This window comes from Rhamphochromis sp. 'chilingali', assembly GCF_963969265.1.
Source record: "Rhamphochromis sp. 'chilingali' genome assembly, chromosome: 22".
NCBI classification, from domain to species: Eukaryota; Metazoa; Chordata; class Actinopteri; order Cichliformes; family Cichlidae; genus Rhamphochromis; species Rhamphochromis sp. 'chilingali'.
The window spans coordinates 22,576,022-22,589,807 of record NC_137950.1 but is presented as its reverse complement, the minus strand read 5'-3'; the positions used below and the strand labels follow the sequence as shown (position 1 = coordinate 22,589,807).

The 13,786-nt window shown below is 42.2% G+C and overlaps 2 protein-coding genes across 7 annotated transcripts; both read left to right on the top strand.

Annotated features, from left to right (window-relative positions):
- Positions 1–205: 205 nt before the first annotated feature.
- Positions 206–3,373, top strand: srsf2a (serine and arginine rich splicing factor 2a). 3 transcript variants are annotated; one of them, XR_013970564.1, is made up of 4 exons: positions 206–735; positions 1,068–1,416; positions 2,318–2,407; positions 2,906–3,373. XR_013970564.1 is itself a non-coding variant. In XM_080873537.1 (3 exons), exons 1-2 carry the CDS (start codon positions 383–385, stop codon positions 1,390–1,392), a joined length of 678 nt encoding a protein of 225 aa, XP_080729663.1. In that variant the 5' UTR covers positions 206–382; the 3' UTR covers positions 1,393–1,416; positions 2,318–3,373. The 3 variants fall into 3 exon arrangements, 2 of the variants coding, with proteins under 2 accessions (XP_080729663.1, XP_080729662.1); XM_080873537.1 differs by having other exon boundaries at positions 2,318–3,373; XM_080873536.1 differs by having other exon boundaries at positions 1,068–3,373.
- Positions 3,374–5,564: 2,191 nt separating this feature from the next.
- mxra7 (matrix-remodelling associated 7) lies at positions 5,565–13,544 on the top strand. Of its 4 annotated transcripts, none has more exons than XM_080872883.1 (5): positions 5,565–6,161; positions 6,883–7,102; positions 7,219–7,330; positions 8,177–8,232; positions 13,056–13,544. In XM_080872883.1, exons 1-4 carry the CDS (start codon positions 5,886–5,888, stop codon positions 8,208–8,210), a joined length of 642 nt encoding a protein of 213 aa, XP_080729009.1. In that variant the 5' UTR covers positions 5,565–5,885; the 3' UTR covers positions 8,211–8,232; positions 13,056–13,544. The 4 variants fall into 4 exon arrangements, with proteins under 4 accessions (XP_080729009.1, XP_080729007.1, XP_080729010.1 ...); XM_080872884.1 differs by having other exon boundaries at positions 5,571–6,161; positions 7,222–7,330; XM_080872881.1 differs by lacking the exon at positions 8,177–8,232 and having other exon boundaries at positions 5,570–6,161.
- The last annotated feature ends 242 nt before the right edge of the window (positions 13,545–13,786 follow it).

Below are 13,786 nucleotides of genomic sequence, written 5' to 3'. Positions count from 1 at the left end.
CGTTAACTTTTCACAAACGGCGAACAGGGGCGTTTTAACCCAACTCATGGAACAAAGGCAGAAATAACGGTCTGCAGTCGCCGTTACAAGTAACCTCCTGTCCACAGGGGGCAGTGTAGCGTTAAAGTGACTCTTGGGACAGCCAATCAGAGGAAGCCAACACGGGCGCAAAGAAAGGGGAAAAGGAAGGGTCCTTGCCGCCATTTCACGTGAAAAACAGCGCGGTGAAAGAAACGAGCAGAGCGATACTATCAGAAAAACAGCGAGATTTCAAATTCAGTTCATCAGCTACAGCTTTAACTAGCATTGTAGCGGATTAATAGCACGCTAGGGTCTAAAGGTTTTTGTCCTAATTGGCCTGCTTAGTTGTCTGGAGAAGAAAATGAGCTACGGAAGGCCGCCGCCAGACGTTGAGGGGATGACCTCCTTAAAGGTGGACAACCTGACTTACCGAACTTCGCCGGAGACTCTGCGCCGAGTTTTTGAGAAATACGGCCGTGTGGGAGATGTGTATATCCCGCGGGACAGGTACACCAAGGAGAGCCGAGGCTTCGCTTTCGTGCGGTTCCTCGACAAGCGCGACGCCGAAGACGCAATGGACGCCATGGACGGCGCGCTGCTCGACGGGCGGGAGCTTCGGGTTCAGATGGCTCGATACGGAAGGCCGCCAGACTCCATGTACAGCCGGAGAGGCCCTCCGCCACGGAGATACGGATACGGACGCAGAAGCAGAAGGTAATTTAGGTCGTTAGTTTAGCGCAAGGGACTGTTTACACTAAGCTGTTTGCAAAGCACATGGTGACCTAAACGAAAGTAGTTAGCATTCTTCCACTATTTATGTTTACCAGCCAAAGATTGCCTGGTAATCCTCACTGACAAGGTGGCTAGAGCGCAAGGTAGTTTACAAATGCATTATTTGGTATAAATAGTTGTTGGTAACTTAAATATATTGTTTAGTCGTGAATGAAAACAGAAAAAAATTACTTTCACTTTTTCCTATTTAAAAAAAGCTGTAGGACCTTTACTGGCTAAGTTGTTATATTGTTTCTCTCTCTCTTTGTCTGTAGCCGTTCAGCCAGTCCTCGCCGTCGAAGACGTAGCCACAGCCGGTCCAGGAGCAGAAGCCGCTCTAGATCTAGGAGCCGCCACCACTACAGCCGCTCCAGGTCCCGTTCCTACTCCAGGTCAAGGTCCAAGTCTAAGTCCAAATCCAGAACCCCTCGGCGAAGCAAGTCAAAGTCGCCCTCCAGATCTCGGTCCCGCTCCAGGTCCAAGTCAAGGAGTCGAACCCCAGCTTCCAACAGAGGGTCCAGGTCAAAGTCGAAGTCCAGGTCCAGGTCCAAATCCAAGAGTAGACCTAAATCCCCAGAGGACACCGGAGCAGAGTCTTAACCCAAATGCAGATGCAACATGACGGTATAAAGGGGAAAGGGTGGCTTATATTATTAGTTTCAATTATACTAACTAGGGTGGTAATCAGCACCAGTTGGGTTTGTGTTCTGCAGTCTTTGACATTATGGCCATTTACATACAAAGGTCTGCAGAATCCCTGATATTTGTGTTATTTAAATAAGAGTTGGACTGTTGTAGCCAACAGTCCTAGTTCTGTGTGTGCTTTACTTTGCTTGCATGTCCAGCCAATCTAAAGCATGCACAGGCAATGGGAGATTGGGATATTTGTTGAGTATGTATGGGAGGGAGTGGGTGGTTGGGACGTGTGGGGGGGTGCTTCACTCAAAACGTTCACCTAAATGTGGAATTCTTTCCTCCAAGCTGCGGAGTCCTGTTTGCAAAGGGAGGAGGAGATGGGGGTGTTGCAGTGTGAGAGCAGTTAGTGTGTGACCCGCCCATGTGACCTGCCTGTTGCTGAGAGCGATGGCAGGTACTAAGGAGCAGGTCAACAAGGCAACGGTGGTTGCTATGGAGCAGGTCGTCATGGCGGTGGTTCGGGCTGTCAGTTGGTGTATGAGGTGGTGTGGTGAGGTACGTTCACAGGGACCACAGGCAGATGCACTGTGGTGTCCTCCGCCTCTCACAAAGGGAACGGACCCCGAGGTTTGTTTTTCAAATATGCCCGAGTGTAAGAGACTTGTTAGAGCTAGTTTTGGGGAGAGGAAGCGTGTTTTTGTTTTTTAACTATTGTGACAATAAATAGAAATGTTAGGCTTATTAAGAGAAATTAATGTCCATAGAGCCAGTTTGATGTGTCAGGAGAAAGATCAGTACAGAATTACATGTTATAATCCAGGTCAGCTGCAGGAGTTGATGTAACTTCTGGGTTTGGCTCTTGCTAACTCTGTTCTGTCTTTCCTTCCAGATCTCAAATGATTGATGCTATGCTGAGGACATCAGGAAGAGTCTCAGATTGAAGTGGACTCAAATATTGCCACTGAATGCAGACTCAAAGGTTATTGGAACTTGGTCTAACATGTTTTAAATGTCTAATTTGACTTGATCTACCTAAACAAATTCTGTAAATTTGGCATGATTTATCATTGTTTGTAAAGCTGAGCTTATTCAAAGGTATTTGTGAGGGTTTTTTTTTTTCTTCCTTCATTTAAATTTTCTTTTTTCACTTTGATTTTTACACTTAATTACTCTGAACTAAAGATTTTCCTCCAGTGAAAACCCTTGTTTACACACCCTTCCCAGTTAGCTATGGAAAGTTTGAAGTTGCTTAAAAAAAAAAAGGGGGGGGGGGGTGTTATTCAGTGTATTTACAGCTATGTTTTACCACTCTTACTTGGAAAATGGCTTGTTGTTCAGTGACAAGCAACCCACTTAATTTGTGACTTGCTAATCCAGCAGCATGCATTTTTCTTTTCTGTCAATTTTTTTTTCTGTCTGGTTAAAGTTGCTTTCCTATGACTCTAACCCTCTTTCTTGTGTATCTTTTGTGCACTAGGCGCAGTTGTGTAGCAGTTGAATAATGCTGGTTAGCTGTTAAGATGCGGTGCAGTGCGGTGGTGACATGGTGTGGCGTGTTGCGGTGCTGAGTGCCCGGTGTGTTCCGGGGCTCGACCCTCCGCTGCTGTTTGCCGGTTTGTAAGCTCACAGGTGTGGCAGATCATCCATCCTCTCCTGTCTTGTGACTTCACCTTCCCTCCATGTGCTGTACAGATCCTCTTCTTTCTTTTCTTTTTATTCTCCCTCCTCCTTCCCCCCCCTCCCCCCCCTTGCTCCTCTCTATGGTTTATCAACTGTTGATAACTGGTCTTGGTCTTTGAAAGTGGTTCCAGTGGGACTCTTAGTTGAAGGGTTTCAAGGGCAGTTCTGCCTGCTTCATGATGTGTATTGCATTCCTCTGTGAACCTCTCAAATGTCTTGTAAGTGCTTACGGTGAATGCTAATAAACATTTTTGTTTAAAATAAATTCATTTCTCACACTTTGTGCTTGTTTAGAGTCTATATTGCTGCTGAGCAATATAGAACTCCAGTTAAAAGCTACAGTGTTCGACTTTTTTCTTTCTGTTTTTTTTTTTTTTTTGTGCTTCCACTGACTGTGCCATTTATTGGGAACAGCAGTCATTATCAGTAAAGATTTTCAGTGGTTAACACGTCTGCCTCGCATGCAAAAGTTCCTCAGGACGTGCGACACCCCCAGCCTCAGCTAGGTGGAGGTGTTGTATCCATCATATAATCTGTCACAAGTCAAAGACACTGATCCATCGATATCTGACAACTCAAAGTGTTTATATCAACAGACGGTTTTGATTTAAGATACTTGATAACAATCTGATGGGTGTTTTGTTTTGTTTTTTTTTTTATTTTTGTTTTTTGTGTGTGTGTGTATGACCATCATCACTGTGTAGTATGTTTTAATTGTTAGCTAATATCTATCTACAATAGAAATGCGACACTTTGTCTTGAAAGCATTGCTAAGCCTGTGGAAATATGCTAAAATGAATTGTTCACACAAATGGGAAGGCTGGGGCGGCATACTGACACTACCTCAGAGGATAAATACAGCAGTTGATAACCTTCAAAGCTGGCTCCATGTTACAGATAAACTATTGGGCCCAAAAACTTGATCTGTGGACTTGCCTATAAGCAGCTGATAAATAACTGAGCCAATATAAACACTCCCAAGAGGAGCAGGAGTTGGTGGTCTTGTAGCAAATAAATGATTTAAACTTCCTTTGATGTACATAATTTTGAATTTATATCAAAACAGAAAATAAAATTAATATAAACAGATATTTAATGTTTAATTATGCACTCTGAAATGGATTTGGGTGTAAAACATAGGCTCCATAATTAATCCCAGCAGTTGTTGATGGGGTGCTTATAATTGTAAAACCATAACAATTATAATGCTTCATGTAAGCCAAGATGGGCATGGAAAAGTTAAAGTGGGTGAACTCTGCTAAAGTTAATGTCAACATTTTATTTTGCAACTACAGTTTTGGTGGACAATTTGTCATTTCTAGCAGAAAAGTTTATCAAACAGGAGACTACACTGGTGCTCAGGGTAGTTGTAAAACTATTTACCATCATTTACATTAGCAACATCTATGTTTGTAAGTTGATCTTTAGTCTGTATATTATTCATTTATTTATTAAAAAATTCAAACTTAAAAGTTGCAGGTGCACACTGTAGTTGTTTGTTGTCGGAGGGATTGATGATGGATGGGTTTTCCTTCAAGGTCGGAAAAGTAAAGGTGCTGTAATGGCTTAAATTTGCATTCCTACTAATGGCCAGTAGGGGGGGGGGGGGCATCTTGACCAGTATCAAAGGGTTGTATAGAATTATTTATACAGAATGTATTTGGCTCGCTTTGTCTATAACCTTAGAAACACTCTCTTAATGAGTTTATGATCTCATTTTATTGGTGGGTTTAGACCCTTTTTGGGGTCTATAGTGCAGATTCAAACACACTTCACGAAACATTAACAAAGAAAAGACTACTTTGTTCTGATAACACAGGGTTATTGACATAAAAAGTGTTGGTTATGTGTAATTTGTTTTTGTTTGGGGTTTTTTGCCCTTTAAAAAAACTCCTGTCCAGTAGCTTTAACATGTAGAATCATGGTCTGAATGCTTCGTTGTCCCAAACACATTTGCTTTCCCTCGCTGACCCTAATAAATTGAGGACATTTATTAGTATTAAAATTTAGACTAAAATAAAGTTTGTACTCCTATTTATTGTGTTATTACATGAATTTAGGACAGTTCAGTTAGCTTTGCGTCAAAATAACTGGTACAAATTTTTTTTTTACTTTTACTTGAGAAAAGAAGCTGATTCAGTAGTTTTACCGGAGTATTTTTTTTTTAACACTAGTACTTGTACTTCTACTTAAGTACAGAATATCCGTACTGTGGCCACCTCTACAGTCTATCCATCCATCTCATCTCATGTAGTTCGCTCTTGGTTCACCTTCCACTTTAATCCGTGATGCAGACTACTTGGAAGGTGCACACTAAGGTAACAACACCTTATGTATAAACTGTCGGTAAACCCGGCTTGACTTCATCAGCCTGCACCTTAGGCACACGGGCTCTGTCACAAACCATTTTAGTTTCTCGCTTTGTGCGCTAGGACCGCCGCTGATGCGATTAACGGCACAGACGGGCGGCGAGCCGAGACACAGCACGTTGCAGAGGGCCGTGCATGCCCACCTGACAAGCACGACAGCCTGGGGATATAACCGCAGGGATATTCGGCTCACATGGAGTGAGGGGCGGAACCAGAGGATGTGACGTCCAGCTCGGAGAGGAGATTGTACCATACCATCTCGTAAACGCTGCTCGTTAACGTTGATGTTTGGTGGGGATTACTGCAAGCAGCGGGATGGCCGATTGAGCGCATACGGTGGGTTAAAGTGAACGGAAAGCGGAACAGCAGCATTTAAGAGTCACAACACGGGGGCAAGGCACGCCTACAATGGATATAACCTTTGTATTATTTGCTATTATTTCTACGCTTCTCGCCATTGTGGTCGCAACGTCGCTTTTTAACGGCTCTTCGCCTGCAGCAGACTTTGCAAATGCGCGGAGTTATTTCGGACACAGAGATGGTGTGACCGGAGGATTAGATCAATCCGGGCCGAAACAGAATGGCCATCTACCCGATAAGAAAAAGAAGAAGGAGGCGGACGACTGGTGCGAAATCAGCGGGAGCTCACACGATCACTGGGATGTAGTGAAATCTGTGCTTTCTGTAAGTAGCCTGTCTGTAATCCGCCTGTCATTTAGTGTAAACACAGAGGTCTGCGTAGATCTCCCACAATCTGTTTCACAACTATCCCTCCCACTGAGAGACTCAAACCCAAGTATAGAAGCTCAGAAAAACATTTAGATCCTTATTTCTATGATTCTCAATTTAAAATGACCGTAAACTTAAAGGTTGTGTAAAAAATGCACTAATTCTGATGTATTAGTGTTTACAACGTTACATGTGAATACAATATCAGTACTGATGCATTAACGTGAAATCAGAATTTTAAGGTTGTAGCTTTTCCTCACAAAGATGTTTCACCTTCTTTGTAGACAGCTGCGTATGTCAGCTGATTGGACAGTATTCAGTATAAATTTTGATAAAATGCTTACTTGGAGCCAAAGTTGAATCTCAAATGTGAATAATAAAGGTTTCTCTTATCATAGTAGGTGTATCATTCCTGATAGTTTTTGGCAATAATTCAAAAATAAGAGATGATTTGATCAGTCAAGAAAATGAGAAGTATAAACTGTACCTAGTGGTAGTTGTTTTTTAACTTAATAAAAAAAAACAACTACCACTAGGCCCCTCATTTTGGGTCTGTGTGGGAAATCCAGGATATGCTTACTGAGTGTGTAAATTCATCAGTGACATCACTGTCTGTGAGGAAAACATTGAAAAGTATGGTATGATTCTCCTCATTTATCCCTTAATTATCTAACAGGAGGAAGCACACTCCCACCCTCAATCTGAAGAACTGGAAACCCTGGCTGATTGGTCCAGGCCTGGATCTAGGAATACAATCTTAGAGGCAGAGTCATCATCCAATGCTTCATCAGGGACAGGCCGAAGGTCGCTCATTGGGCTTTCTGATACAGAGCTCCTAAAGTGTGCTTTTTCTTACCCCCAAACTGAAGGAGCATCAGAGAGAGCTGGGATGAATGGTATGCACTTTTACTCACTTGGAAAGAGCAAAATATTTTAGATTTTCTTTTTTGTTTTTGTTTTTGCCTTTGTTTGTTTGTTTGTTTGTTTTTAATCAAAATTTGATCTGTTTCAGCAGAAAAGGTGGAATCAAATGCAAATAATTCCTTGAAGTACGTCCCAGGAAAGGCACGATCCCACCACTTGGAAAAGATGATGACCAAAGAGGAGCTGGAGGAGGAGCAGAGGTCAGTGAAAACTACAAATATGAAAACCAGTTTCAAGGCTCAGCCTATAGAAAAAGGCAATTTATTAATCAGCAACAAGCAATTATTATTCTCCAAAACTGTCCATCATGATACTTACCTGTACACAACCTGGTGACCAGAAATCTTTTTTATTAAAGGTTCCGTGCAGAACTTTTGATTGATTTAACTGCAGTCTTTAACATGGCATAGCTAGCACTGGTTTGAAGCTGACCACCCCAGCATGCTTGAAGGTGTTGTTCGGAAACACAATCCAAAGCCACATCCATTTTTTGTGTTTTGCCTGTATGTGGAATCTATGTCTTTTAAACAGAAATCAGGCTGTTAGAGCGTTTAAAGGTTCACGTTTAGTGGCTTGCACTTTATTCTTAAAGCATCATAAAATGTTTTCTTATGGCAAATAAACTTATAAAAAACATCTATTTATAACATTGCAAATTAAAATCTCAGAACTGGATGTCATCACTCCTTAGTTTAACATTTGTAACTCTAAAAACAATCTTAACTAAATGTGTGTTTTTCATCTATTTTGCTTTTTCAGCACCCTCCTCCCTCTAACCTTATCTACGCTGCCTCACGTGTGGTTGTGTTTCTTTAGACTGACACTCTGAGCCTTCCATCTTTAGCTCCTGTATCACTGCACAGCTTTAGGCTAAACTGAGTAAGGCGAGATTGAGTCTTTGCCAGGCATTAGCTGATGGATGAATGGCACTCAACTTAAAAAAAAAACAAAAAACATTTAAAGTTTTTTTTTGTTTTTGTTTTTTTAGCACTGCTGGGTGAAAAATAATAGTTTTTTTTCTGCATGCCCTGCTCTTATCATTGCAGGATATACTTCACCACAAACTTTAACTGTCTGTAATCCTGAAAAAGGAGCAAACTGGGTAAAGTATGACTCATTGTCACCTGCTTGTCCCAGAAGAGTCACTTTCTGGCCATTGCATGAAAACTACTTCAAACTTGACCTCAGCAGTGTTTTCTGACTTTAAGCTTCATTGGCCATTAAGCGACTGATGTAACTGTGGAGCGTTGCTTACCCGATCACACTCTCACTCCTCCTGCTGCCCCTTTATTCCACATTAGACGTGTGATCCTCAGGTGTCACAACAGGTGTTGATTGTATCTCCAGTGTTTGATCCTTCCAGGAATTTCCTCTCCTCTGCCACACGGTGGAGTCAGTGTAATGTAACACAAGGACCTGTGGAGACAAGCAACCCCAGTCATCTCATAAAATATTCAGGAATCAATTATAAGTGATTAAATATTAGACAGTCTGAACTGATACAAAGTCACATTGATGCTGGTAATGTCGTTTTTATTGAAACAATTTTCTACAAGATATGACATTCAATGTCTTTGTGTTTATAACTTTTACCTGTTAGAAGTTCACAATTATTTCTGCTGTTCCCTCCTTTCTCTTAGTTGCAGTAGTAGTATAACATTTGCAGTAAAAATGTTGATGCCTATAGCTCACATATGCTGGTCCAAGTCAGTTGATGAGTTTGTAGCCTTGTAGGTTTTTGTTGTGGTTTCTTTTATCTCTAAGCAAATTTCTGCAGAGCCAAAATTCATGACTGCAAACCATGGGAGGATGTTCAGTCTGCCTACATATGTCTAGGTTGGGAGCAACAACAAAAGGAAACAGGAAGAAGGTGCCATGTTCTGGCCTAGTGAAAACTGAGAATTTACATTCATTTGACAACTATTGCTAGCCTGCACTGACTGTTTGTGTATTCTGCACATGGTACCACTGCTGCATCCCAGAATGCAAAGCATATGGGATGACTGGGGGAAGGTAAAAATCTCAGATTTGCAAATTATATGGTAGCTGGATTGGATTGAGGTCAGATCATGTTCTCACCATAAACAAACTGCTCTGGAGATTGTTTGGAGCTGAACAGAGACCCCTATTTCCAGAGGCTCTTGTTACAGTTGTTTTATTCTTCACTCTAGTCAGATTGCTAAAACTAATCAAAAAATTAAACTGACTTAAAAACTGCAGTTGAGAACACCCTACAAAGCTTTTGCGCTCTTCACTATATTAGAATTGCTACAAACTTTCTGCAGAATCATAAATAAGATTAAACAACCCTGCAAACTATTGATAATTTGGCTTTAATGACTTTTTAGTCCTTCCATCTGGTAAATATTTAAGGACCCAGTCCCACAGACCGATCAACAACCGTCTGGTAACAAATGGTCACTATAGGAAAAGTGCCCTGACTGATTCTGAAGTGGTGACTAGAGGTTGCTTGCTCTTGGTTTATGAAATTGGTCATAGAAAATGTTTATGGTTCAGCAAGCAGATTGCTTTGGGCACTCATAGTTTGCATGAAAGATGCCGACTTGTCTGCAAACACTTGCTCACTACTCACACTCAAAGAAATGCAACACCTGAAAAGAAGAAAAGAAAGAAAAAGCACTTTTTAAAACATGTTTTCAGATCAGCTCACCACAACTTGCCTCGACTCGGATCAGTTGGTTTTCCATTACAATTGAGTACCACATAATGTGCATGGTGGTCGCTATAACAAAGGTGGACGTTGAGGCAATGATATATCTGCTGCACTGGATTATAAGGCGTACTGTCAATTTTTGAGAAAATAAAAAGGATTTTAAGTGCGCCTTATAGTCCGAAAAATATGGTGCCTCATTCCCGGGTTTCAAAAATGCCAATTCTGATTTTCGCTCTCATGACTCATCAAGTGACACCACTGACCAGTCAATCAGCGGCATGCAGTCTGATGACTTCACATTTTACTACTTGATCAGATCGCTTGCAACCCCTGCTGAGCAGGTACTATTTTAGTACTGGTGTTGGCCAGAGGGGCCGATGGCGCGATATGGCAGCCTCGCTTCTGTCAGTCTGCCCCAGGGCAGCTGTGGCTACAACCGTAGCTTGCCTCTACCAGTGTGTGAATGCGAGAGTGAATGAATAGTGGCATTGTAAAGCGCGTTGGGTGCCTTGAAAAGCGCTATATAAATCCAATCCATTATTATTATTATTATTATTATTATTATTATTACCTAGTGCCATGTGCTGTGATGTAATGAAAATTCCTGAAAATCATGGCTAGTTGAACCGAGTAGGTAGTAATGGAAAAGGGGCTAATTACTTCATTTCCATGAATTCCTTCCATACTACATGGCGCCCCTTGTGGCAGATCTGTTTGCAACGCGCTCTGAGTTCTACGCTCGCTTCGACACCCTCAACATCAACTATCACAGAGGAATTCTACCAGTGGAGGCAGCACAGAGCTCTTCACTCACTGACATCGACTGAGTTTTATACAAGGTTCTGAGGAGGACTAACCCCTGAAAAGCAGCCAGCTCTGACAATGTCCCCGGCTGTGCTTTGAGGGTCTGCTCTTCAGAGCTGTGGTGTTTACAGACATTATCAATTTGCCCACATGCTTCAAGTCCACCACCATAGTGCCCCTCCCCAAGAAAAAAAACCATAACCTGTTTGAATGACTATTGCTCCATCACACTCACTTCAATTGTAATCTGTTAATCAGGGGTCCTCAATTCCAGGCCTCAAGGGCCGGTGTGCTGCAGTTTTTAGATGTGTCCGTGATCCAACACAGCTGATTCAAATTGCTAAATTACCTCCTCAACATGTCTTGCCGTTCTCCAGAGGCAAGAGACCCAGGGTGAGATCTAAAACCTGCAGGACACCGGCCCTCGAGGCCTGGAGTTGGGGACCCCTGCTGTTAATGTTGCCATCCACACAGCCCTGTCACACCTCGAAAATAAGGATACCGGTGTTCGAATGCAGTTTATAGACTACAGTTCAGCATTCAACACCGTCATCCCAAACAGACTGGTGGGGAAGCTGTCTACTCTTGGCCTAACACTACCCCCCCTCTGTTGCTGGGTCCTGGACTTCCTCAAAGGCAGACCTCAGTTAGTCCACTCCTGTACACCCTCTTCACCTATGACTACGTCCACTCCAAGAGCAAGACCTCCTCCATTAAGTTTGCTGATGACACAACCATCGTCAGGCTGATCACTGGTGAAGAGGAGACTACTTACAGGGAAGAGGTGGCCTAGCTGGCGTCCTGGTGCCTGGAAAATAATCTCTCCTTAAATGCTGAGAAGACTTAGGAGATTATTTTTGACCCAAGGCTGAGGAGAGACCAGCACGCTGCACTACACATCAACAAGACTCGGGTGGAGAGGGTGAAGACCTTCAAATTCCTCTGCACCCTCATCAGTGAGGATATCACCTGGACCCATAACACACGGCAGATCACCAAGAAGGCTCAACAACAACTCTTCTTCCTAAGGAAGCTGAGAAAGTTTGAATTAAACTCCAAACTTCTCAGCAACTTTTACAGGTGCACAGTGGAGAGTATCCTGACAAACTCCATCATAGTGTGGTATGGGAACAGCACCACTCAGGACAGAAAGGCTCTCCAGTGTGTTATTAAAACAGCACAACTCATCTGTGGAGTACCACACCCACCACTACAGGACATTTACAACACTCATTTCAGGAAAAGGGCACACATGTCAAGGACCGCACCCACCCACAGCACACAGTGTTAACACTCCTGCCATCTGGCAGACGCTACAGGACTGTGAAAACAAGGACAACCAGAATAAACAACAGTTTCTATCCACAGGCCATCAGGCTACTGTCAAACTTTAATTATCCATAAATGTAAATTTGCCATTTTTTTACATTTATATTAACCTGTAGATTTGGAGTTTTTGTACATATCTTTACATATACACCTTAATATTGCATACTCTGTATATATTATCACTGTGATTGTGTTCCAACTACTTGTACTTTAAATTCTGATTACACCCACCCATAAGCTACATAAGTTACAAGTGCTACAAAGACCCGTATTACTTATTTATGACTTTCTTTTAGTTGTGTGAAGGGAACCTGCAATGTATGAATGTATGAGTTTTATTGCTCTGCATAACCATTTGTGTTTTGCGGTACACATGGCAATAAACTTATTGAATTTTGAATACTATTGCAACATGAGGCCTAGCATTGTTGTGGACCAGCTGGAACCCCACATCTACTGTATATGTGTAGGATCCTACAATGTGTCCAAGAACTTCATCCCAATACCTAACGGTAGTCAGGGTAACGTTATCTAGTCTACAAAGGTCCATGCCTCCCTGCATGGATATGCCTTCCCAGACCATAACTGACCCATCCTCAAGTCACACATGGTGAATGATGTTACAGGCAACATGTTGTTTTCTTAAGCTTCTCCAGACCCACAGTGTGAACCTCCTTTCATTTGTGAAAAGCAAAGGGCAGCGGTGGTGGACCTGCCAATTCGAGTATTCTGTGGCAAATGCCAGTTGGGCTCCACATTGCTCAGGCCACCCTCATGAAGCATGTTTCTGATTGTTTGGTCAAAGACAGTCACACCAGTGGCTTGCCGATTTTTTGGGTTCTGGGAATGCTTATACTGTTCCTGCATCCACAACGGAGCAGATACAGGTCCTACTGATGGGTTAATAACTTTCTACGGCCCTGTCCAGCTCTCATAGAGTCAATCGTCAGTGGCCTCCACCTGTAAAACCATTCCTGTTTTGAGTGTTGTGTGTTTTTGTTATTTGAGTATATTATTGAACTAAATAGTGTAAATAAAGTCTTTGAAAGTAATCCAACATGTCCAGGATTGTTTGCATTTTTCACCTCTCAGTATTTCTTTTGTTCTTTTCTTCCCAGGGTGCAGCATGAGCAACTGACTGCAATCTTTCAGCTACTGAAAGAGAACAAGGAGACTTTTGGGGAGGTGTCAGAGGGAGACATAGAGGAGCAGCTCCGACTCTACTCCATCTGAGAGCCCTGTCGTGTCATAGATGCTCACTACAACCGTTTATTCTTAAAAACTACTAAAAAACTTCTCCAGTACACCACATGAACTTTTTTGCAGTATTCAACGTGGCTGGACAGTGCTCTCCCAATTTTCTGATTTATTGTGTTTTACTGCTTGGATTTTGTTGTTCTGACCACCTGTCATCCACACGAAGGGAAAACCAAACTAGACTGGATCAATTCTCACACTGAGCAGGTTAATATATGAATGAATCCTAAAAGAAATTAAAGGAATGCTGTTTATTTTACTTTTAAAATATATTGCAGATATAAGTGATATAAACTCTGAGTTATGTTTGTTTCTGAAGTTGGTTGTCTAATAAAACACATTGTTGCTAATATCTGTGTGTGTGGCTTTGTGTGTCTGAATACATTTGTTTGCTTATCTGTCTGCAAGCTGTGGTGTAGCCCAGCCCATTCCCATCAGTGAGAGCGTGTCAGTTTTAGAAGGAAGTGCATACATGTGTGTTTAATTGAACAGAAAGCCTTCACTTGACAGCGATGGCATCCCAAATCTCCAGGATATTTTTATTGCTCCTTGTAATGACAGTTAGTTTTGTGGTTTTCATTCTATCCCAGGA